Source organism: Lepidochelys kempii, chromosome 7, assembly GCF_965140285.1.
Source record: "Lepidochelys kempii isolate rLepKem1 chromosome 7, rLepKem1.hap1, whole genome shotgun sequence".
NCBI lineage: Eukaryota > Metazoa > Chordata > Testudines > Cheloniidae > Lepidochelys > Lepidochelys kempii.
Window position 1 is genome coordinate 18577624 of NC_136386.1, and position 24684 is coordinate 18602307.

At 48.7% G+C, this 24684-nt stretch overlaps 1 protein-coding gene across 3 annotated transcripts in view; it reads right to left on the bottom strand.

Moving 5' to 3' along the window:
• Nucleotides 1-24684, bottom strand: part of SRGAP3 (SLIT-ROBO Rho GTPase activating protein 3) — a 226581-nt gene that overhangs the window by 80306 nt on the left and 121591 nt on the right. For all 3 annotated transcript variants that reach the window (XM_073351215.2, XM_073351214.2, XM_078853575.1), the window contains one exon: nucleotides 6980-7142. In XM_073351215.2, coding sequence (XP_073207316.1) covers nucleotides 6980-7142 — 163 coding nt within the window. The remainder of the gene's footprint in view (nucleotides 1-6979; nucleotides 7143-24684) is intronic.

Sequence of the window (24684 nt, forward strand, 5' to 3'; positions counted from 1 at the left end):
TGATGGTCATTCTCAGAGTCAGGATTAGAACTCTGGAGTGCCTGGCTCCCCTACACTTAAACCACATGATGATGCCCATACCTCCCAAAGATGATGATTAAAAATAAACAAAACAGATCAGAGTTCTTCAAACCCTGGCCCGTTTCTAGAACGAGGCACAGCCATCCATTCTGAAGGTGCGGAAATGTTCAGCTAACATTTTCCCTCCACCCCTTATTATTTTCCCATTTTCACTGCATGCCCCTCCAGCTTTCATCATGGACCAGATGCACTGAAATACAGAGATAAGGGCCTTTCTCATGATATTTGCAGCTTCAGTCAAAGGAGGAAGTACCAGAAACCTGATAAAGAATCCAGCTCAGGTTTGCAGCTCCTAAAGGTTCAGATGAAGACATTTTGGGGACTGCAGAATAGCTTCCCAATGACAATGATTGACAATGAACTAGAAATTATACTGCAGGGCACAAACCTTTATGAGGCAGGGGATGGACTGGATGATCCAAAAGGTTTTTTCCCCATCTCTAATTCCTACCACTTTATGACCTGAACCAAAACCTTTTGAAAACCACCCATCAATAAAAACTGAATTTATACAGTCAGATCCCAAAGTCATGTACAAGCTGAAATGTAGCCACCTGGGAGCAGGAAAACAGCAGCCTCTGAGCTTTTAAAAGGAACACTGGACACAAAAGAGTTCCTTTTTTTGGTTTGGTTTTAATCTGACATTGCCCATGCTTGCAAATCCTTTTTTTTTTAATGGGGAAATATTTTGGTTGCCAGAGAGAAGTAGAACCAGTGGCACAAGTAATAGAAAAATATAAAATAAAAAAAACGTTGTGTCTCACCACTGGAGACCCAAAAATGGAGATACCCATAGTCAGAGGCCACTTTTGAAACGGCTCGCCCATATGTCCGAAATGCCCTTGTCACAGTCCTCGTAGTGGCACTGGGATATTTGTATTGTAAGTATTCATGTTTCTGTTTGGACCTGAATACACAATCCCAGTGTTCAGCACCAGAGCTGGCTGGAAAACAAAATATTCCCGATATGAAAAATTTCAACTTTTGGGGGAGGGAAATTATTCTGAATTGGTAGGTGGAGTCAAAAAATTTTGCAGGCGACAAATTCTGAAAAATTCTATTGGGGAGAACCAAAATGGAATTTTTCATCTGGATCCCCAAGTTACCAGGGGAATCAGGGACTCAGCTGTTGGGGGAGTCAAGCAGCCTGGGGCTGCTGAGGAAGTGGAATCCCTGAGATCCCTGATTCTGGAGCAGCGAGCCATGGAGCTATGAACCCTCAAAACCCTGGACTGCCACAGAGTTGTGATCTCAGGATCCAGGGATCACAGGTTCTTGGTTTCTCATCAGATTGCCAGGCAGGTTGCCAAGGACACAAGCAGATGAGCTGTCAGGAAATCAGGCAGAACTTGCCTGGTTTTCATCTGAATATCAGGAACGTGTTGATTTCGACAAACCAGTATTTTCCAATGGAAAAATTTTCCTTTGTGAAATTTTCGACCGGCTCTATACAGCACACAGTGTGCCAGACCATAAGCCATTCTAGTGAAATTTATGTGTGTGTTTTGGAGGACTGATGGATTTTACCTAACAAGGAAACACATCCACCAGAGGACAATTGCCCTTTGTCATTGTAACTTTAACAGACGAGTGCAATAAGAAAAGCGATATCATTACTGGGTCTTTTTATAAAATCCCAAGACACATTTAATATCCCTTTGGGCTTTTCCTTCACCATAAAAGTCATCAGTATAACACTACCAAGCCTTAGAGTAACTAATGAAAGGCCTCGAGGTTGGGTTTTAAGATTGCAGTAAACTATTGTGAAGATTATAACAAGTGCCATGGCTTTAGATTACTAGGCCCATAGAAGGACAGCAAAGCGGTCATGGATATAAGAGAGTCACTTGATACTGAGTCCTTCCTGCCCCTGAATCAACTCAAATAGGTAGCTAAGGGCACTGTAACTGGCAGTCAGGATTATAGCAGTAGGTTCCACACCAGATTCTAATGCATTGCCGAGTGAAGGAGGGTGCATAATTTACTTAATTGCTGCGATAAAATCCAAACACAGGGGGGTGGATAATAGCTGGGTGAAACCTGCCACATACTACAGAGATCAATGGTGCTGATTAGACCTTCTCGCACATCCAACGTGTTGGGATTATAACCCTTTCCTTTGCAAAGAGAACCCATGGCAGCCATTTTACACCATCCCAAATGACTGTGCCACATTGAGTACTGATGCAAGTGTCACAATATAATGATGTAATGTCATTTGAAGCCAATGAACATGAGGTGGCAGCAGGGAGAAATAATTATGGTGCTTCCACCACAACATAGCTCACAACAGGCTCTATTTACAGATGAAAGAGTAATTCTCTCTACCTGGTATTGCTCCAAGGAAACTGACACTCCACTAAAATACTCCATTATCCTACAGTAATGGCCCAAAGTACTATATTACAGGGGATGCCTATTGCAAAGGTTGCCGAACATTTTCCATGTTAACCCCCTCTTTTCAATGGCGAATAACTCTGGCAAACTTTAACCATTTGGGCTCAAATTTGCCATGATTGAGGTCTGCCTCAAGTTGATTTTTTTCTGGAAAGCTTGAGCAAAAAGGCTGTGCCTATTTCCAAAAGGTTAGTGAAAAATAATAATTAGCACCATGGGTATGTGACATATTTTACAGGCATGTAAGAAGACTGAGGATTACCCCCAAAAGCTTATCTAAGTAGACAACATACAAACTGGGGGCAGGAAGGATGCAATTCTTTTTACTTACTTACACACTCACCCTATTTGCATTTTGTGTGCTGTATTCCCACCCCTTACCCCCTTTAGCTCCTATCCCTCCTCATTAACACTTCAATTTTGGTCTCTCTAACCTTTAACCATTTCCTTTTTGAAGTCGGTTGGTTTTCTTTAAGCCTTTCCTCATTTCCTTTTTTTCTTTTGTTTTAAATTTTTTTACTCTTTTCCAATTTTCCTTTCTTCTTGCAAGCTATAGTGCCAGGCCATTACTGTAGAATGCTAATGGGATTTTTGCTTCTTGGGGCCACTGTAGTAATAACAATGGCTTTCCAAGAAATATGACTTCTCTTTAGCATGATAGAAGGATTTTGATAAATAATTTCTGCTGCTTCCCTAAAACAACAGAGACTATTCTCCTATTTGGACATGTTGAGCCAAACTGTCAGCTGGTATAAACTGATATACCTTGTTTATGTACAATTGCTGTAGTTCCACTGAATTCAATGGAGATATGTCGACTTCCACCAACTTAAAATCTGGCCCTATTGGTTTGCCCTGGCTCTCACTAAAACGCCCAGTGACAAGGGGGTGCAGAGCCCAGCTGCAGAAAAGCTCATTATTTTCTGCCTTATCAAAAGCCAAGATGCTTGGAATCATCCTTGTCCCTGGAGCTCCAAACAGATTTATATAACCAACACTATAACTCAGCTCCCTGAGGAGAGCAGCTTGCATCTGGGTTTTTTTTCCGGGTTCATAATTCCCGGTAAGGAGAAAAAGAAACAAAACGCACCACACACGCATGCAAGAAGAAAGGGGGATCAAGGTTTGGGAAAGGGAATGATTTCAAAGTAGTTTTTCCTCGTCATTCAAGGCTAACAAAGCCGACAGTGCTTTCAGTCAAAGAGGGAGTGTTCCAGGAGGAGGGAATGGGAGAGAGACATGCCTAACAGAATTGCACAGTCTCCTAACGTTACCAAGGACTAGGCTGATGGTTACTGTATGGGAATACACTGAGAGGCCATCTTCGAGAATCAAAGAGTCAACTCCATTCTCAGTCCTAGAGAAACTATGGATCCTCACTGGGTTCAAATTATCCATCTCCATGACAACATCATGGCCACCAAGAAAGGTTAGAATGAAACTGGCTCCACTGCAGAGCAGGAGAACAAGTGTGCCATAAATATAAGAAACCAAGATATTGAACTTCTCCAGAAGACTCCAGAGTTCAGAGATGTGCAGTGAAATCAGAAACCATCTTTGGAGGAAATGACAACAAGAAGCATCATTGGATCATAGTAGTGAGACATGAAAGAGGCTTCTAAGAGTGGGTCCAATGCAAGGGCAGGATATACTCCCTGATAAAGGACGTATTGGATATTAACACTGATTCTGCACCTCCCCACCCCCATGAGCCTTTATGAAATCATTTTTATTAGGAAAAGACAAAGCGGTTCAGACAAAAGTAAAAATTAACCCAAATCTTAGCCCCAAATTCAGAATCCAAACCTTACCTGAGGTTCCAAAAGTGTAAGTGTAAACTTCCCTTTTCCCATGTGACAGTTCATTTGAGGGAGTCAAACTGAGCCCTTTATTGGCTCTCTTAAATCCTGCCTACTCCAACACTTTTAAACACCAGCTCAGTCTCTCCAAAGTTCCCATTTCCCTCAGGCTCAGGTAAGCCAGTGGGCTGCCCCTTGGGCTAGCCATGCAGAAACCTATCTACCATTGGAAGGGTAAAGATCTTCAGTGGAGAACAACAAAATACAAAGCCACAGTTTACTGGCTGATGATCCTGATGGGAGCTAAACTGAAGTCAGTAGGAGGTGAAGGAACTCAGCACCTCTCAGGACCTTTGTTGGCAAATTACCACTGTGCTGATCAAATGCAACTCAATTATGCAGGTCCTGATAGCTCACCAATTATACATCCCTCTCTTTACTGCAATAGTTTATATTTACATAATGAGAACTCAATATACATTTGTAATGGGAGAAGTCACAAAACCTTCCAGTTCCTCTATGCACCCAGTGTGTCACAATCCATTAATAAATCCTGGACTGGGGGGATTCAAAGTGACATCTTGGAAACAAATGTTACCATAATTTATCATCAAAGAGCAATCTACAGCAAAACTAAACAGCTGAAGAACAATTAGGGATGCCTTTAACCCTTCTGGTGCTGGCCTATTTGCATGACACTCATCTATTAATATAGCCTATGACATGCTCTCCCCAGGATAAGGACTGGAAGTGCCATCAGTTGAGATATTCAAAACCACACTGGACAAAACATGGGAAAATACATTTTAGGGAACAATCGTGTTGGCTGCAGGGCTAGATTGGATGATCTAATAGGTATTTTCCATTTCTCATTTCTGGGATACTCCAATTCATCTGTGCCTAAACTACCTCATCAAAACACTGACAAAAATGAAAACCCACAACAACTCAGTTCTAAAGCTTCTGTCTGAAACGGTACACAGGGGGTTAAAGCATAACGCTTATCCTCTAAAGGGTCAGCCTCCTGATATACGTTAATGGTAAATGATGACACAAAATAAGCCTTTTCAGTGATTTAGTTGGTCATTATTTCTAGGGACATGTGAGCCCTATTGTGATTTAAACCTCCAGGGACAAATGCAAGTGAAATCACACAACCCCACAACTCAATTGTGCAGCTTCCTTCTGATTAAAAGCAAGTGCTGACTTTGACAGGCTGCAGATGGAGTCAATGCTACTTTATTTCTGTCGGCAAAAGGAACAGAGAGTGGGGAAAGGAGAGACAGAGAGGAACAATTTAAACACACAGTAAGTACTTGTACCATTAAGTTTAAAAAAAGGCAAAGAAATGTAACATTGTCTAGTCAACAAAATATTTTATCACCTTGGCCTGGTATGAGATTGAGATATTTCAAACACAAGGCCCTTGTCTCGTCACCATTCAAGCACAGACATGTGCTACTGTGGTTTAAAATGAGATATGCCATCCAAAGATGCACATTGGAACCAACTGGGTAGAAGGGAAATTTTTAAAAGTAAAATGTAAATAGCTTCTTTTGAGTCCTACTTAACTCTGAATTGGGCAAAAAACGGACCCTTGAATCCAAACCCCTTCAAACGCCAAGGCAGTTACGGGGCAGAGAAAGGAGAAGGCTGTTCAATTTCAGGCCACCAGAATCAAACTTTTGCCCTTATGGTTTCAGTTCCAAGTCAGATCCAAAAATCAGAAGTGTTACAGTTTAGACCCAGATATGGCTGAAATATCATAAGAATGGCCAATTTTCAGGAGATTTTGGTCCATGGCAGCAGAATTTTAATAGTAATTGCTCATCCTACCAGATTCCCACCATTCAGGATGTCAGAAAGCTCACAAGACCACCTGATCCCATGAGATTACTGTTGGGCTGGAATCTCACAAGCCCAGCTTGACATTTTGGAAATGTCAAATCCAAATATTTGAACCTGAATCCTAACCTTGACAATATAACTAGCCTGAAACCTCAAACCCAGCTGAAACCAAATTGAGATTGGAGCAATGTCAATGCAGTCCAATTCTGTTAAAGCGAGAAGAGACTTTATGGGCAAGGAACTGATCCTATTCACTCACATGCAATTAGCCAGCCACACAGTATGGAAAATAAAATACTACACTTGTGCTCCAATTATAAGCTCTTCAGAAGGCCATCAGACGGGTCCAGTGTGTTTGCATTTGTATCTGTGATTGGTTCCATGGATGCTCTGAAGAAAATTTTGGCCAGGAATTTAGAAAGAGAACTGGGGAGTCTCAATTCCCAGATTCCTCCATTTCTCAGAGATACTTTCCAGAAACAAGAGGTGTAGCCCTGATCTCTCAAGTCAGTGGCAGAACTTCCATTTACTTCAATAGGGCTGGAATTTCACTGCAGGTTTCTTTAGCTCCTGCAAAAGCAAGATTTTTTACATTTCCCACATCCACACTATTTCTAATATGCTTTAAGAGCTTTGCATTTTTCATCTAAGGATTTCAGATTGCTTTACCATAGTGACTATTACTATCCCCACTTCACATCTGATCTCAAACCCAAAATCTAAAGCAGGTTCAAACTATCATTCTCCCATCTTCAACGGATCTCTAGTTTGTGCACAATCTCATAGGAAGTTAGTTTTTCACAGAGCAATGCAAGGATGGCTCCTTAATAAAAACTGCCCATTGTTTTGCTTACCTTCTTAAAGAGCCTGATGACGTCTTCGCTGATCTGCGAGAGGCGGACAATGACATTGTTCATGAAGATGTCATTCAGGGTAGCATGATCTCTGCTCTCTCGCCGAGTCTGGGTCAAAACTAGATACCAGCAATTCACAGGGGAAAGGAGGTGCTGATCCTTCCTGGGGAAACATGAATAATTCAAAGAGGGGTTGAATTCACAAGTGGATACTATCAATGATACTGATACAGTCATCTTCTGCTGAGTAAATCTGCTACTATCCCTTCCGCCTAACAAAATAGGTCTGAACTTAGCCTTGTAACCTTCACTAAAACCAGTGCAGCGTTTGATTAACTACTTTATTGCCATTCATAGCATGTGTTCTGGATTCAAGCTGTTCCCGCTGTGCACAGCTGATTAGAATGAAATGTGAGGTCTCATAACAAATATCCATAAAAGTGTTATTTCGTTGTATGCATTTATTATACCCAAAGCTAAATGAATGTGAAACCTCACATGTGCAGATCTGTGGATGGGATGGCTGGTCATCACATCTCATGTTACCAACATCCATAATCTCCTCAGGTCTGTGGTTGCACACTGCATTGGAACACAAATTGCAACAGTGCAAAGCAGAAAGTTCCCAAATCCTAGAAGCCAGACAAAGGCAGTTCCGGAGAACCACTGCTTTTCAAAGGAGAGAAAAATCAGAATGAACAGTAGAGTATGAGACCAAGTGTTTGCCACTAAGCAATCTCAGCGAGCATGAAGAGAGCTGTCGACCCCCAAGATGTGCATCTAAAATCAAATGAAAAATACAAAATACAATGCTGGAATACCAGATTATATGCTTTTAAGAACACTATTGGCAGAGCGATAGACTTCAGTGGGGGCTCCCAATCTGTGGTATGTGTGCTTGATGTTCCATCCATTAATTGACTACGCAACAAATGTTTAAGAGGGTGACACCAATAAAATTTGGGAGTTGCTGAACTTCTCTCTCAGCTGTTATTCTATTACACTATTCTATTATAATGTACACACTTTTAGAGGACTCGAACAGGTCCACCAGGTATGTTCCTAATTTGGCCAAGTGACAGGTCAGGGCTGCATCTGCGGATACAAAGGATCAGGGACGATCAGAGCTGGGAGGAGATCCCTGAAGGAACCCAGAGGAGGTTCCTGGGGAAAGGATGAAGGCAGGAGAGCAGCACAGGGATTTGCCAACTGACCTCCCCAAGCCAGAGAGCCAAAGCCAGAGGGCTGAACACAGGAGAACAAGAGAGCAACTTGCCTGCTGACTTCCAAGGTGAGAACTGGAGCTGAGGGCTGAAGTGGTTTGTTTGGACTTTTGTTAACCTGAAAGGGAACTGAACTTTGAGCATAACCCAGCTAGAGAGCTGAGCAACGTGAACCCCTGGGAGATACTGAAAACCCTGGGAAGGAGGAAATTGGGGCAGAAATTGCTTAGTGTGCTACACTCCCTCATCAGGGGGTGTCCAGGGTAGGCACACTCCAGTGACAAGAACCTTTTGTTTTTGCAAGAAAATGTTTATATTAGGGGCCACCTGTCATATTTTTGCATCACAGACCTTATTACTACTGTATGACCCCAATCTGGGATCAAGGCTCCACAGTGCTAGGCACTGTAAAAATAAACAAGAAAAAAGTGCACGTTTAGAACTAGGAGTGATGTTTGAAGTATTGTTTCAGAATCCAAGCCAGTGTTGCCAACTCTCATGATTTCATTGCAAGTCCCAGAATATTTAGCATTTTTCTTAAGGCCTCAGTTCCTGGATGCAGGTGACTCAGAGAATCTCAGCTTTCATTAAAAATGTTCCAGCCATGATGGTTGTGGAGAAAAGCCTGAAAAGGTGTCCAAGGTACATTCAAAAGACGTTAACCACAAGACAGAAAGAGCACATTATTTTTTTTAATCTCCTAATTTGAAAGCAAATCTCATGTTTCTGGAAGGCCCGACTGATGACTTTTAAATGCTTGGCACTGACAATATTGGTAAGGACTTCGGGGCTCGACCCCACATGTTTAAAAAAGGATAATGCAAGAAAGGAGCTGTTGACTTAAATTTCTTAATCAGTGAAGGAACTCCAAGCCTAAATATAAACATGTATACACACACACACACACACACACACACACAGAGTTTTCAGTTAAGTATCTCCACAAGCTGAGCAACTCAGATTCTCTAAGCTTCACCCACAGCTTTGTCCTTATTTACTATCCTCCTACAGTTGCCTGAAGCCAGCGAAACAGAAGAATTTTCCATGGAATGGAGCTTTTCTGATCATTGACCCCAAAGACAAGGTTGTGCTTAGCTGAATAGGGACATCTTTACATATAATCTGTTTTATATAGCCAGTAGTTTCTTCCCTTTCCCCTCCTGGGAAAGAGACCGAGGTCCATCCCAGAGTTCAGACTGCGCATTCTGTCATTCTCCACATTTTGCACATTCTGTCACTTTGTAATGCAGTAGTCCCCAAACTTTTCAGGTGCCCCTTACCCCGGTCTGTGCCCCTCCCTCCCCTGAGCTGGGGACAGGTCTGGGAAAGGAGTCATGGCCAGGGGCGAAGGCCAGCAGTGGAGTCCCAGCTAGTGGCTGAGGCCGCAAGCCGGGCAATGAGCGGGGGCAGTGGCTGGGGGGGGTGCTCCCTCCCCTCCCCGCATGAGGATTGGCCCAGGCCCTGCCACGCTCCCCTAGGGGGGCACACCCCACAGTTTGGGGACCAATGTTGTAATGATATTCAGGCCTTTAAAAAAACGCGTGGCCTGCAAGGGGAGAATTACACTTCAGTAACACAGTGAAGCCTGTCTATACAGCAAAAGGTGCAGGTCATAGCAGTGTGCCTGATATAACAGTAAAGCTGAATGTATTTCATCAGTGTTCGTTCCCAATACAATACATCATAATCTCATAACGTGAGAATTCTGATAATGACCCCTAGTAGTGTCATGGTGAACTAGTGACTGCCTGGTCTGCTCTCTCTAATTGTTTAGGAAGCAGACACCAGTCAGTTTGCTGGGAGGGTTTCTAACTACACAAATCTGGCATTCAGCTCTTTTCCCCCCACGCACCAACTTGGCAAAATTTCAGTCAGCAAGTGAGACAGACTTATTATTTCTGTGTCTAAATCTTCTCTGAACCTCACGCTCCACTTGGCTATTAACACAGTCATGATTAATGACTATTTTAAGGCAAATTTGCACCAAAAATAGAGTGGGGGAAGTTCCAGCAATGTTTTGTCCAACACACAATCCATCGCTTTGCATACACATGTAATATTTTAAAAAGCTATTCTCAGATGGGGTCTCAAAGCGCTTCATAAACATCCGTTGGTTCACACAACCCCTTTGCGAGGTGGGAAAGTATTACTCCATCCATCTGAGAGACTGATAACCTGAGGCACAGAGAGGTCCTATGCCCAAGACTTCAATTGTCAGGCTGATCAGGAGAGTACCAAATTTCAAAGGAAAATATACCCAGATAATCCAGCCACTGAGACTGAGGTACCTGTATCTGTCTCTAGGTTTGGCTAAAAGCCAATGTAACCTTCTGACACATGTGTGTTCCAGGTCCCTCTCTGTGCTCAATCAACAGATGGTAGGACTTTGCTGCAGTCCTACCTAGAGAGTCCTGTCTCTTTAGTTCAAAATGTAGCAGTTCTTGTTTATAGCTCTGGAGGTCCCTGATTCAATCCCCAGTGCATCAGCCACTGTCATGTAAACACCTTTTACACAGCCATCCTGGGTGTCCAGCCTGATGGAAAAAGACCCTCTTAGGAGGTCAACTGTCAGGCATATCCCTCATTGTCTAGGGCAGTGATTTTCAACCAGGGGTCCGGGGCCCCCAAGGGGGCCATGAGCAGGTTTCAGGGGGCTGCCAAGCAGGGCCAGCTTTAGATTTGCTGGGGCACAGAGCAGAAAGCTGAAGCCCCGCCACACGAGACTGAAGCCCGGTGCTCTGAGCCCCACCACCCAGGGCTGAAGCTGAAGACTGAGCAACTTAGCTTCACGGGGCCCCAGGCCACATGGGGCCCAGGCAGTTGCCCTGCTTGCTACCCCCTAATGCTGGCCCTGGCTTTTATATGCCAAAAAACAGTTGTTGTGGCAGAGGTAGGCCATGGAATTTTTAATAGTATGTTGAGGAGGCCTCAGAGAAAAAGATTGAGAACCCCTGGCCCAGGGCTACATGGCCCACGTATAGATAGAGAGATGCAGCTTAGAACCCTCTGCGTGCATTGGCAGAGCTCGGAGCATGTCACGTTCTCTCATGGTCAGCATAAGAGATACATAACATGACATCCTTGGGTGGGTCACAGGCTGCGGGTTGAACCAGAGACCGCTAGATCTAAATCCATGAGCTTCTACTGTCCAAATTCAAATTCCCAGCCTGGTTAGCAGCCGACTCACAGACCTCTATGTGGTCCAGACAGAAGTGGAGCACCGAGCACCTCAGTGTGTAAACACAGGGCCACACCCCTCCCCAATCATCTTGGGCAGCATAACCCATGTGGGTTGGAAAGGACCAAACTAGGAAAAGTGAATGGGGGAAACACTAAGGTGGACAGATAATGCATTATGCTCATAAATAGCTTGGTTTGTTAAGACAAATTTTCCATTTTTCCTCTGGAACCTTTATTGTTCTTCTAGTCCTAGATTCTCCTTCAAGTTTGCCATTCGCAATTCTCTGAGTTTCCATCACAGACACAATAGGTTATAATATAGGTTACAATAGGAATAATCATCTCAGGTTTATAAAATTTCGATGGTTTGCTTCTCAAAGAAGGCACTTATTTTCGGACAGAGTCTCCTCACATTCAGATGGGCCAAGGAGTCTGACACTACGCTGCACTCTGATCTTCTTTTCCAGTCACTCAGTATTACCGTGATGGGGCTGCTTCTTGTTTTCTTAGTTATATTGTTAGAGATGAAAGGTACATGTTCTAGCCTGTTTTTCTGGACTTCCACAGTAATGATTCATGGATTTGTTCCCTTCAGTTCCACTGAATACATCCGATGAAGTGAGCTGTAGCTCATGAAAGCTTATGCTCAAATAAATTGGTTAGTCTCTAAGGTGGCACAAGTACTCCTTTTTTTTTTTCCAGTTACAATGGTAACTTGAGCAGCCAAGACAACTTGCTTGCCAAATCTACTGCTAGTGGTGGCAATAGCCTCCCATAGCTCATCACGTTCTGCCCATTTCACCTTGCAAAGCAAAGAGAAGTCCCTCTGATGCTCTGGACAAGGATGCCAAGGGAAAACACCAAGTGCATTGCATCCCTCAAGTGGCAGGAATGAAGGTCCTTCCATTCTTGTAATTCCAGCCATTTCAATGGAAAAAATATCATGTTGTAAAGTCTATTTTTTATTTTGGCCTGGAAAAGCAAAGCTGCGAACTCCAAGCAGTAGTTACATTATTCACTGTTCACATTCACTCAAGATGACAGGGAGCTACAGGTATCCTGAGGGGAAAGAGAAGATGGGAATTCACCACCAGGTGCTTGCCGTCCTTCAGGTTTCATTTCTACCCAAGCTCCATAGCAGCCCCACCTGTGGAAGTTGCAGGCATGGTGTATTGAATCAAGACATGCTCTGGACAATCTGGTTATGCTCCCAACACCACACTCATGTTTCAGGCAGAACCGGCTCTCTACTCACCACTAGTGGGGTGAAGTGCCACCGCTCTTCAGAGTAGGAGTAGCGGCAGCTAAACTTCCACGCCAAGATTTCTGCACCAGTTTTCCGCCAGCTCAGTCACACTGACTGTTCCAGACCAAGTCTTACCCCCTACAGATTTTTTTTGTATTGGATTCCAGGTGCTTGGGGTCCCGCCTGCATTTTTCAAAGAGCACAAGAAGAAACCTTTTACCAATATGGCTGGCTAAACTGCCACCCCCGGCACTACGCAGCAGCAGACTGCTGCACTGACAGGATGGCTAAGCCTTGGAGCACTAATGGAAACTGGCAGGGCTTAAATTCTCACAGACTATTTCCCAGAGCCCCAGAGCTCAGGGCTTCAGCCCTGTGGGGTGCACTGGGGCTCCTATGGGTTTGAAAATATTTACTGGACTCTGCTCTGGATGGCTCCAGCTGATTTAAGCCCTGGAAACTGGACTCTGTCTCTGTCGGGTGACAGAAAGATGAAGAGTTAGTAGACTGCAAAACAACATCACAAAAAGAGCTGTTCTGACCCCACTATGTAGCTCCCCTCCTCCAATGTTATATCCATTTCAGAGAGAAGTGAAGCAAGGCACAGAGAGGCAAAGTGACTAGATGGGATCTAAAAAGGAATTTTCCATCTCTAAATTTCTAGGACTCTCTTCTTTATATGGAATAAAGAACAAAATGTCATTTAAAGGGCAAAGATGGACAGTAGCTTTAACCTTTCCCCTAGCCTGATCCCATCTTAGCCTTGCAGTTATATTAACATAGGGCAATTGGCACCCTCCAGCTGCACTTGCTTGGAACTTACTAATAATTAGATGTTCACAGTATGTTCCAGGGCTTGCTCAGTCCATCCGCCAGATGCTACTCCTACCTCCATCTGTCTGCCAAAACTAATGAACCCACAATGAGCTGCTTTAACAGCAGTAACAACTGAGATCACCCATCTCCGAAGGATTCAGAGCCATTACATGCACACATGGGACAGAGGTCTCTTATTCATTTTTGTGATGTTCGACACAGAGCCAGAGTTCTGCTCCAATTTCTAAAAGCTTTGGTTTCCACCTTTCCTTTGGGTTCTCTCTCACAGCCTCTGGACCGGTTCTATTTACTTCCAGCAATGACACCAAGCAACGTAAGATTTCCAATATTGGACCAGATCCTTAATCTATCCAGTCCAGCATCCTGCCCAAACCTGATGCTTCAGAAGAAGACTGGGGGTGGAGGGCAGAGGAACAGACTGATTGTGACTGTGGCAAACTATGGAATGCTATACATGGAGGGGTAGTTTTCTTGTTTGTTTCACTTATTTCTATTAAGCCTACTTAATTTCAGAAAAGATCCCACGAGTCATGCAGTCTGTCAGACTGGACTTCCAAGTCTAGAGTGTTGTTGGAGCAAACTTGCTTCCTACAGTGCTTAAAATCAGGTGTTAATACATATAGGAAACATTTCTGCATAATGTGAATATGCCAGTTTATAGTTAAGAGTTACTATCAGCCTAAACCAAACTCCCATTGCAGTTAATGGAGAGACTTCCATCCATTTCAATGGGTGTTGGATTGGACCCTCTAAGATGATGAAAGATTAACTCTCACTTGGGGCCACACGATGCCTCTGGGGCAGGCACATCAGTACCTGTCCCTGCCATGGGTTGTCCAGCAGTAGATGGTATCCAAGTTTGCTCAGAGACTTGAGACCGAAGCTCAACTACTGATAGTCGAGAAACAGAATGTCTGTTTTGTGGGAAATTCTGACATCTGGAAATTTGTTTTCATTCCAAATCAGAACCAAAAGTTGACATTTCAAAATCTACGGCAGAATGGAAATGCCAAACATTTTCATTATAATATCAGTTGTGGGTGGTGGGACACCCGCCCGCAATTGACCAGCCACCTGCAACCCTTGAGCTGCCCAGCTGCCGCCACTGGCAGGGGTCCCCCCTGCAGTGGCTCAGCTGTTGCAAGCAGCGGGGGACCCCTCCCCCGCAGTTCCCAGCCACCGCTGCCAGTGGCAGAGGGACCCCACAGCTCCCACCAGACAACGACGGCAGAGGAACCCCAGAGCTGCTCAGTGGCTGCGGACAGGCTGGGGGCCCTCCGCAGCCCTCCGCCATGCAGCTCCCCTGCCGCCGCAGGCAGCGGGGAACCCCCTGCAGCTCCCAGCCCTGGAGGGCGGCAGGGGGACCCCTCACAGCCACTAGGCAATGGGGTCCCTTGCAGCTCCCAGTCACTGCAGGGGGGGCAGGGTGCTAGACCCTCCTCCCTCCCCATTTTGTCCGGGGTGTTTTCAGTAAAAGTCAGGGACAGGTCACGGCTTCAGTGATTTTTTTTTATTTATTGCTCTTGACCCATCAAAATCATAGCCTTAGCCATAAAAAATGGTTACTTACTTTCTCGTAACTGTTGTTTTTCGAGATGTGTTGTTCAGGCCCATTCCACATTAGGTGTGCGCGTGCCGCGTGCACGAGCATCGGAAACTTTCTCCCTTAGCGGCTCCCATCGGGCTGGCGGGCCCCCCGAGTGGCATCACTGCGCCCCGCATATATACCCCCACCAGCCCGACCCCCTCCAGTTCCTTCTTGCCGGCGACTCCGACAGAGGGGTAGGAGGGTGGGTGGTGGAATGGACGTGAACAACACATCTCGAAGAACAACAGCTATGAGAAAGTAAGTAACCGTTTTTTCTTCTTCGAGTGCTTGTTCACGTCCATTCCACATTAGTTGAATTACAAGCTTACCTCTGGAGGAGGGCAGGAGTCACGGAACAACTGCTCGGAGGACCGCTCTGCCAACTGCCACGTCCTCTCTGGCCTGCTGGTTGACCGCGTAGTGGGTCGTGAAGGTGTGCACCGAGAACCAGGTGGCTGCTCTGCAGATCTCCTGGATCAGGACCTGTGCCAGGAACACCATGGATGTCGCCTGCGCCCTGGTCGAGTGGGCCATGACCGCTGGGGCCGGAACACCTGCGAGCTCATAGCACGCCCAGATGCAGCTTGTAATCCAAGACAAAATCCACTGCGCCGACACTGGGAGGCCTTTTACCCTCTCGGCCACAGCCACAAACAGCTGCACGGACTTGCGAAAGGGCTTGGTGCGCTCCAAAAAGAACGCCAGCACTTGATGCACATCCAAGGTGTGCAAGCTGCGGTGACTCGGGTCCGTATGGGGTTTCGGGAAGAACACCGGCAGACAAATGTCCTGGCCCAGATGAAATTGGGACACCACCTTAGGGAGGAACTTGGGCCGGAGCTGCACCTTGTCCTTGTGAAATACTGTGTATGGTGACTCAGCGGTGAGGGCCCTCAGTTCGGACACCCTTCTGGCCAAGGTAATGGCAACCTGAAACGCCACCTTCCAGGAAAGGTGGAGGAGAGAACAGGTAGCAAGAGGCTCAAAAGGGGGTCCCATGAGTTTAGAAAGGACCAGGTTAAGGTTCCATGGAGGGACTGGGGAGCAGGAGTACGGGAACCCCCTCTCCAACCCTTTAAGGAACTGCCCCACCATTGGGTGAGAAAACAACGAGCCCCCTAAGAACCCCGGATGGAAGGCGGAGATGGCCGCCAGGTGCATTCTGAGTGAGGACAGGGCTAGCCCTTGCTGCTTGAGGTACAGGAGGTACTCCAGAATGGCCTGCACCGGGGCCTGGCCCGGCCGCACCTGTCAGGGTTCACACCAACACAGGAACCTTTTCCACTTGGCCATATAGGCCACCCTGGTAGAGGGCTTTCTACTGCCAAGCAGAATCTGCTGCACAGGAAATGAGCACTGGCTCTCCAAGGCGTTTAGCCACAGAGCCTCCACGTCGTCAGGTGCGGTAACTGCAGGTCTGGGTGGAGAAGCCACCCGCCATCCTGTGTAATGAGGTCCCGGTGTACGGGCAGGACTACTGGGGCATCCACCGACAGCTCTAGGAGTGATGCGTACCAGTGCTGGCGGGCCCAGGCTGGGGCGATGAGGATCACCACCGCCCTGTCCCTGCGCACCTTGAGCAGGACCTTGTGCACCAAGGGGCGCGAGGGGAAGGGATACATCAAGCCCCCTCTCCACGGGATCGCAAACGTGTCCGCGAGTGAGCCCGACTGCAGCCCTGGAACAAGCAGAATCGCGGGCACTGGGCGTTGGCCCTGGTGGCAAACAGATCTACCCAGGGAAACCCCCACCTGCGGAAGAGCGAAAGCTCGACATCCACCCTGAGCATCCACTCGTGCATGTGGTACGACCTGCTGAGGGAGTCCATAGCTTGTTCCGCACCCCCGGGAGATAGGACGCCTTGAGGTGAATCGCATGGGCTATGCAAAGGTCCCAGAGGAGGAGAGCCTCGCAACAGAGTGGCGAGGAACGAGCCCTGCCCTGCTTGTTTATATAAAACATGGCAGTAGTGTTGTCTGTCAGAACTGTCACGCTGTGACCACTCAGAATGGCGTGAAGGGTCTGGCAGGCGAGACGAACCGCCCTGAGCTCCTTCACGTTGATATGGAGTGACCGCTCTGCCTTGGACCACAACCCCTGCGTCATGAGGTCCTTCAGGTGAACCCCCCATCTGTGATCTGACGCGTCCGTCACCAGCGTCAGGCCCTGAAGTGGGGCGGCAAAGGGGATGTCTTCGCAAACCACAGGCTGGGATGGCCACCAAAGCAGGGAGTCCAGCACATCCCTTCGGGCTGTCACGACCAAGTCCAGGGGGTCCCTGCCTGGGCGGTACACCCGAGCGAGTCACGCCTGCAGAGTCCTGAGTCTCAGTCTGGCATGCCTGACCTCGTGCGTGCATGCTGCCATGTGGACCAGCAGCCGGAAGGCAGCACCTGGCCATTGTTGTTGGAAACTGGCGCAGGGAGGCCATTGCTTGTTAGATAGCCCGGAATTGGGATACCGGAAGGCTTGCCCTGGCCTGCCCCGCTGCCAGGACCGCCCCTATGAATTCCACTCTCTGTACGAGCATGGACTTGGGGATGTTGATCAAGAGCCGCAGCTCGCGGAACAATCTCAAGGTCACCTCCACATGGCCCCGCACCTCTGCCTCAGATCAGCCCGCCAGGAGCCAGTTGTCAAGGTACTGGTACACCCGGATTCTCTGCCTCCATAAGAAGGCCGCCACCACCACCATGCACTTCGTGAACACCCGTGGGGCCGCAGTTAGACCGAACGGGAGAACAGCAATCTGATAACGTTCTCGGCCCACGGTGAAGCGTAGGAACCACTGATGTGCTGGGAAAATGGCGATATGAAAGTACTCATCCTTCAAGTCGAGGGCGGCATACCAGTCCCCCAGATCCAGGGAAGGGATGATGATGCCCAGAGAGACCATGCAGAACCATGCCTTGACCAGGAATTTGTTGAGCCCGTGCAGGTCTAGAATTGGGCAAAGGCCCCCTTTGTCCTTGGGGATGAGGAAATACCAGGAGTAAAACCCTTTTCCCCTTAGGCCGTGAGGCACCGCCTCTACCACCCCCTCCCGTAGCAGCAAGCGGCCTTCCTCCTCTAGGAGATGCTCGTGAGAGGGGTCCCTGAAGAGGGATGTGGAAGGGGGGTGGGAGGCGGGGAGGGAGGCGAACTGCAGCGAGTACCCATTCCGCACCGTGCATAAGACCCAACGGCCCGACGTAATGGTGGACCATGCACGGGAGAAATGGGACAGGCAGTTCAGGAAACAAAGGGACAGATCCGATGACTGGTCTGGTACGCTGTCCTTGAGTGCACCTTCAAAAGCCTGGCTTAGTGCCCGGCGGGGGTTTGTGCTGGCCTTGGTTCTGGCCTGGCGCATTATTGTTATTATTGTTGTTGCGCAGTCGCCTGTTATCCCTGCCTCGCCTACAGTAAGGCTCATGCCTATGGCAAGGCTGGTACTGGCGCTGAGGGGGAGGCTGCGGCTTAAAGGGCTTCCTCTGGGTCGCCGGGGTGTGCACACCCAGCGACTTTAGCGTAGCCCACGAGTCCTTGAGGCTATGCAACCTCGCGTCCGTCTGATCCAAGAAGAGCCTGGACCCTTCGAAGGGGAGGTCCTGGAGCGTATTCTAGACCTCGGGGGGCAGGCCTGACTCCTGGAGCCACACCGAGCGCCTCATGACCACCCCGACACGATTGTTCTAGTCGCCGCATCTGCCAAAATCCAAGGAGCCCTGGAGAGAGGTCTTGGCTACTGCCTTGCCCTTGTCCACCAGGGCCGTGAACTCCTGTTGGGAACCTTGCGGGAGGTTGTCCTTAAACTTCCCCACTGCCACCCAGGAGTTGAAATTGTGCCTGTTGAGGATGGCCTGCTGGTTAGCAATCCTCAACTGAAGGCCCCGAGATGAGTACACCTTTCTGCCAAAAAGGTCCAGGCATTTCGCCTCCTTGGCCTTAGGGGCCAGGGCCTGCTGTCCATGGCGCTCCCTTTCGTTCACAGCCACAACCACTAGGGAGCATGGACTCAGGTGGCAGAATAGGAACTCATAGCCCTTAGATAGGGCAAAGTATTTACGCTCCGCTCCTTTAGCTGTTGGAGCGCTGGAGGCCGGGGTCTGCCATATAGTCTTATAGTTAGACTGAATGGTCTTAATGAGCAGGAGCGCTATTCTGGGTGGCCCTTCAGGGCTCAGAATGTATACCATGGGGTCTTCCTGCTCAACCGTCTCCTTGGCCTGCAACCCCAAATTCTGGGCAACTCTGCACAGCAGTTCCTGGTGGGCTCTATGGTCTATTGACGGAGGGCCGGATAGCTCTGTACCCGCCACCGCCTTATCGGGGGAAGACGAGGAGGTTAGCTGCTGCCCAACCCCCTCTGGTTGGTCCTCCTGCTCCCCATCTCCCATGGCAGGGGCCCTCAGCTCAGGCTGGGGCGGGAGTCCATGGGACAGCGCCAGGCTCGGTGCTAGAGTCTCCGGTCTAAGCTGGGGGGATGCTGGCAGCCTGGATACTGTTGCCTCCGGCACTGTCTGGCATCGGTGCAGAGACCGGGACCGCTGCACTGAGTAACTTGCCCTGGACGGCGCCCCTTGGCGCTCCTGATAGGCCCAGGGGGTCCAGAAGAACGAATGGCCTGGCAGCCCCCATTGAGGTTGCCAGCTCCCCTGAGGGTCCCTGCTGTCTGGGCCCCGGTGCGGTAGCTACAGCGGCTGGAGCCGGCGCCAGACTGCAGCGAGGCCGATCGCGAAGGCCATTGTGGTGCCAACAATCTGCACTGGTGGAGAATGAGCAGCTCCTGGCTGACTGGGAGTGGTACCGGAACCCCCGGGACCGGGGCCGGCGTTCCCTGGACCGGGACCGTTTGTGGGAGACCTCTGGCAAGGGCCATCTCAACTCCTCCTGGTGCCGGTCTCTGGGTGGTGCCGGAGAGCTGCGTGCCCTTCCTGGCGCTTTTTCGTGTCGACCCGCTGCCAGTGCCACAACCTCCTTCTGGGTCTCTGGCAAGTGCGAGTCTGTGGAGTCGGAGCTCGATCGGGACCAACTCCGGGAGCAGTGCCGGGACGGTGTCTTCGAGCAGCCCACCATTGCCGGCTTACCCCTCGACGGCGCCCGAGGCATGGGTGCCAGAGGGTTCTCCCCATACGGGAGGGGGCTCGCTGCCGACAGCTCGATGAGGTCCTTTGCGGCCTCAAAGGTGCCAGGCGTAGAGGGCTGATCCGTTATGCCCTCGAGCCCGTCGTCCGCACTGAGCTCACTGAGCTGGGCTCAGGTCTGGGCTCGTGGGGCTTGTGCCGCCAGGACCACCTGGGTCAGCGCCGGTACCGCGGCCTTCCCGCTCTTGCCGGCGCTCGGTGCCTTGGGAGACGCCAGCCTCCTGTGTGGGGAAACGACCGCGCCTTCCTTTAGGCTGCACCAGGGGCCACACCGGGGAGGACGATTGGTGCCGGGGCCTAGCCTGGCGCTCTGGGGCCGACAGCTTACGGTGCTTCACTGGTGCTGGGTCTCCTGACAGCTCCAGGGCACTACGCACCGAGGAAGCCTGAGCAATGCAGCCTCCATCAACAGTTGCTTTAGGCGAAAGTCTCTTTCTTTCCTCATCCTTGGCTTGAACGCCTTGCAAATCCTACACCTTTCAGTTTGATGTCCGTCCCCCAGGCAACGTAGACACGAGTCGTGGGGGTCACTAACTAGCATAGGTTTGCAGCACGTGGTGCAAGCCTTGAAGCCATGGGCCTGTGGCATGCCCCGCATGATCTTCTACGAGAGAGAGAGAGGTTGTTCCAACGCCGCCATGGAGGGCAAGAAGGAACTGGAAGGGGTCGGGCCGGCGGGGTATACATGCAGGGCGCAGTGGTGCCACTCGGGGGGCCCACCTGGAGCCGCTAAGGGAAAAAGTTTCCAACGCTCGTGCACGCGGCACACACACACACCTAATGTGGAATGGACGTGAACAAGCCCTCGAAGAAGAACAGATATGACATGTAGATTTACTCTACCCTGTGGGACTCCATGACCAGCTGACATGGACAGGAACATGATTTCTATTATGGACATTTTAGATACAGGCAGATTTTAGAGCCTCCTTTGTGTCACCTATCACGTTCTAAGGGTGGAAAAGCTGGTTCTTGCTCATTGAAAGTACACTGCGTAGCAGCTCAGAGACCTGGAACTGCCTCCTGTTACACTCTTAATTGGAGGACAGTCTCAGATGTCTGTATGCGGATGTGTCTAATTAAGGGAGGAGCTATTGATTGCATCACCGATGCAACACACTCTCCAACTGCTTCATCAGCTGAGTGCTAATGGTGTTGCTTCTGGAAGAAGTAATCTGTGCTCCTAGCTGGTGATAAAGGACTTGCGTGTGATAACGTGAGGGTGAGAAATACAGTCACTCAATAACGAGACATAATAGCAACACCACAATAGCCATCATTACCGAGGACTGGACCATAGTCCGCCCCACATGGCTGCACTGAGGCGTAAGTGGGGAACAAGATGCTCTCCCATGCCCTGTTCAGCCATCCCACATCTCTGCTGCAGGCATGGCAGGGAAAGCAGGGGTTGCATGCCAGCGGCTGCTCTGCCTGCACAGCCGTAAGCAGGGAGCAGAGGGAAAGAGGTGGAGAATGAAAGGAACTTGGGCTCCCCCCTGGAACGCATTGACCCGCACAGCTGAGATGGTGCATAGAGGGGCTAGTCAGCCAGTCAGGACCAGTAGCAAATTACCACCCCTGGAAAGAAAGGAGATAGTACGGAAGGAATTATGCCTCTCTGGGGCATAGCTAATTCCCTGGGCTCTCAGTGCTCTTGGGATGGTGCAGCTATATGCCACTTCATATACAGAATGAAGCACAATCTAGCCCCACAGTCTTGCTAGGCTTTAGTGTGACTGCAACCACGCCCCCTCCATTGACTGCGATAACATCCCATCCCAAGATCTCATGATGCAGTTCATGCATGTCACTGTACAGCAGTGATCTCTAAACTTTACACACACAAGATCACTTTTTGAATTTAAGTGCAACCCAGAACCTACCCCGCCCTTCCCCGAGGCCCTACAGCTTCCCCAAAGCCCTGCCCCTCTCACTTCACCCCCTGCCCCTCCGTCACTCACTCTCCCCCGTCCTCACTCACTTTCACCAAGCTGGGGCAGGTGGTTGGGGTTCGGGAGTGGGTGTGCACTCTGGGCTGGGGCTTAGGGATTCGGAATGTGGGCTCCAGGCCAGGGTTGGAAGCTCTGGGAGGGAGTTTGGGTGCAGGAGGGTGCTCCCGGCTGGGGCTGGAAGCTCTGGGAGGCAGTTTGGGTGCAGGAGGGGGCATGGGGTGCTGGCTCTGGGGGGGGGGTCAGGAGCAGTAGGGGATATGGGGTGCTGGCTCCGGGAGGGACCTCAGGGCTGGGGTGGGGGCTCTTACTGGGCAGCACTTACCTCAGACAGCAGCGAAGGAGGGCTAAGGCAGGTTCCCTGACTGCTCCAGCCCCACACCACTCCCGGAAGGGGCCAATGCACCCCTTGGGGGGCATGTGGCTCCGCGCACTGCCCTCTCTGCAGACACCACCCCTGCAGCTCCCATTGGCCACAGTTCCCCACCCCTGGCCAATGGGAGCTACGGAGGCAGTGCTTGCAGGCAGGAGCAGCGCGCGGAGACCCCTGCCCACCCACCCCCATCCCTCCTGGGGTATGCTGGCCACTTCCGGGAGCAGTGTGGTGCTGGGCAAAGGAGGGGAGCCTGCATTAACAGTAGCCTCGCTCCACTGCCAGACTTTAGCAGCCAGAGATCGCGATTGACTGGGAGAGTCTCCAGGATCGACCAGACAATCGCCCAGTTGGTGACCACTGCTGTATATGAACCCAACCCATTAACTCCATCCAGACACACTAACCTCAAATTAACAGCCTCCTTTGAAGCATGCTATCACATCCTGCTGTGTGGTAACTTCAGGTACACGCCGACGACTGAAAGGTGGCCATTGGAAGCTCATTACTAGGCACTTTACAAAGGTGAATAAGTATTATCCCTCCCCCCACAGCTTGAACCTTACAGGGCATCATCCCAGCATAATAAATGCAACACCCACATGGGCAAATGAACAGCTTGCCCAGTGCTCCAGTTAGGGCACTAGCCAGCAAGAGATGCACATACAACAAAACACCATTGCCGCCAGTTCACAAAGCACAAGCACATTGCTGTAGTCAATGCTCACAAACTCCCTCCCATGCTGGGACAGGTATCCTTGATGTAGGTCACAGCAACGTCAGCAAAGCCACCAAGCAAACCAATGGGATTGTACATTTGAATCTATCAATCTATGACATGGCCATAAAACAGTGAAAGCCTAGAGAGTCAGAGTAAATAGATGAAATAGGATTTAGTAATATGGAGTAAATAGGATTTAGTAATTTAGCAACAGAAGCAGCAACTTCTCATGCTGTAATGGAAGAAACATGAGGCTGGAGAAAAGAAAGGGTTTGTAAGGGGCTAGGAATTAGAAAAGTTAAGTGTATCATACAGGTAGAGCCCCAAGTCCCTAGGATGGGAGCTACACCATGCTGATGGTCCTTGGCCTATGAATGGAATGACACTGGCATCATTTTGGGAAAGATACTTCATAGCTGTGGCTGTCAGAAAAGAGACAGAGACAAACGCTATGGCCAGGGAAGAGAAAGGAAAGGAATTTCAGCTGCAGAACTGCACTGGATCTATACAGTATGAATATCCTTCTCTCATACTGCACACATTTATATGCAGTTCACTTAGAGTTCAGAACCTGAAAGGCACACATTAGAAAGTGCTATACACTACGCAGCATCACTCATGTTCTGCCAAGCAAGACATCCAAGCTAAGACAGGCAGCCAGAGTGAGCTAATCATCATAAAGAACACCAGAAATATTGCTAGAGGGAAAACATGAGACCAATTCAAGAGTACGTGCATATTTGGGGCAATCTCTTTTATGGTGCTCAACCAAAGATCTTTGGCAAAACTGAATTTGCTGAGACAATGAGAAAAGAAAAAGTTACAGAGCCCCATTTTACAGGGAGTCATTCTTCCAATCATAACCACATTTTTAAATGGGGCCTTGGAATGATGGTACAGGCCAGTCTGTAACATAACAGGCTAAATATCTTCACCCAAGAAATAGTCTCCCCAGACTCTAAAATTCTGCCTGAAGTTTTTTGCAACCAAGGTTTAGAATGTGGGCTGACAGTTCACAAGCTGCTTTTGAAAATCTACATGTATTTATACATTCTAAGGCCAGACGGAACTATTATGATAATCTAGTCTGACCCTCTGTATAACAAAGGCTTTACTTTCACCTAATAATTCCTGTTGCATTGAGTCCAGTTCTGGTTCAGCTAAAGCATATTTCTAGAAAGACATCGGCTTTTAATTTAAAAAAGAATTCGAGTGAAGTAGAATCCACCACATCCCTTGGTAAATTATTCCACTGGTTAATTACTGTTCAAAAGGTGTACATTATTTCCAAGATGAATTTGCCTAGCTTCAGCCCACTGTGCGTGTGCTTTCATGCGTGTAATATACAAATATTATTTTAAAAATACAAATACTTTAGTGAGCTCAATTTTCTGAAGTTGCCTCCAATTCTGAGTCTGAAAATATTTCCAAATGCAATTTAAAGCACTCTAACCAATAATGA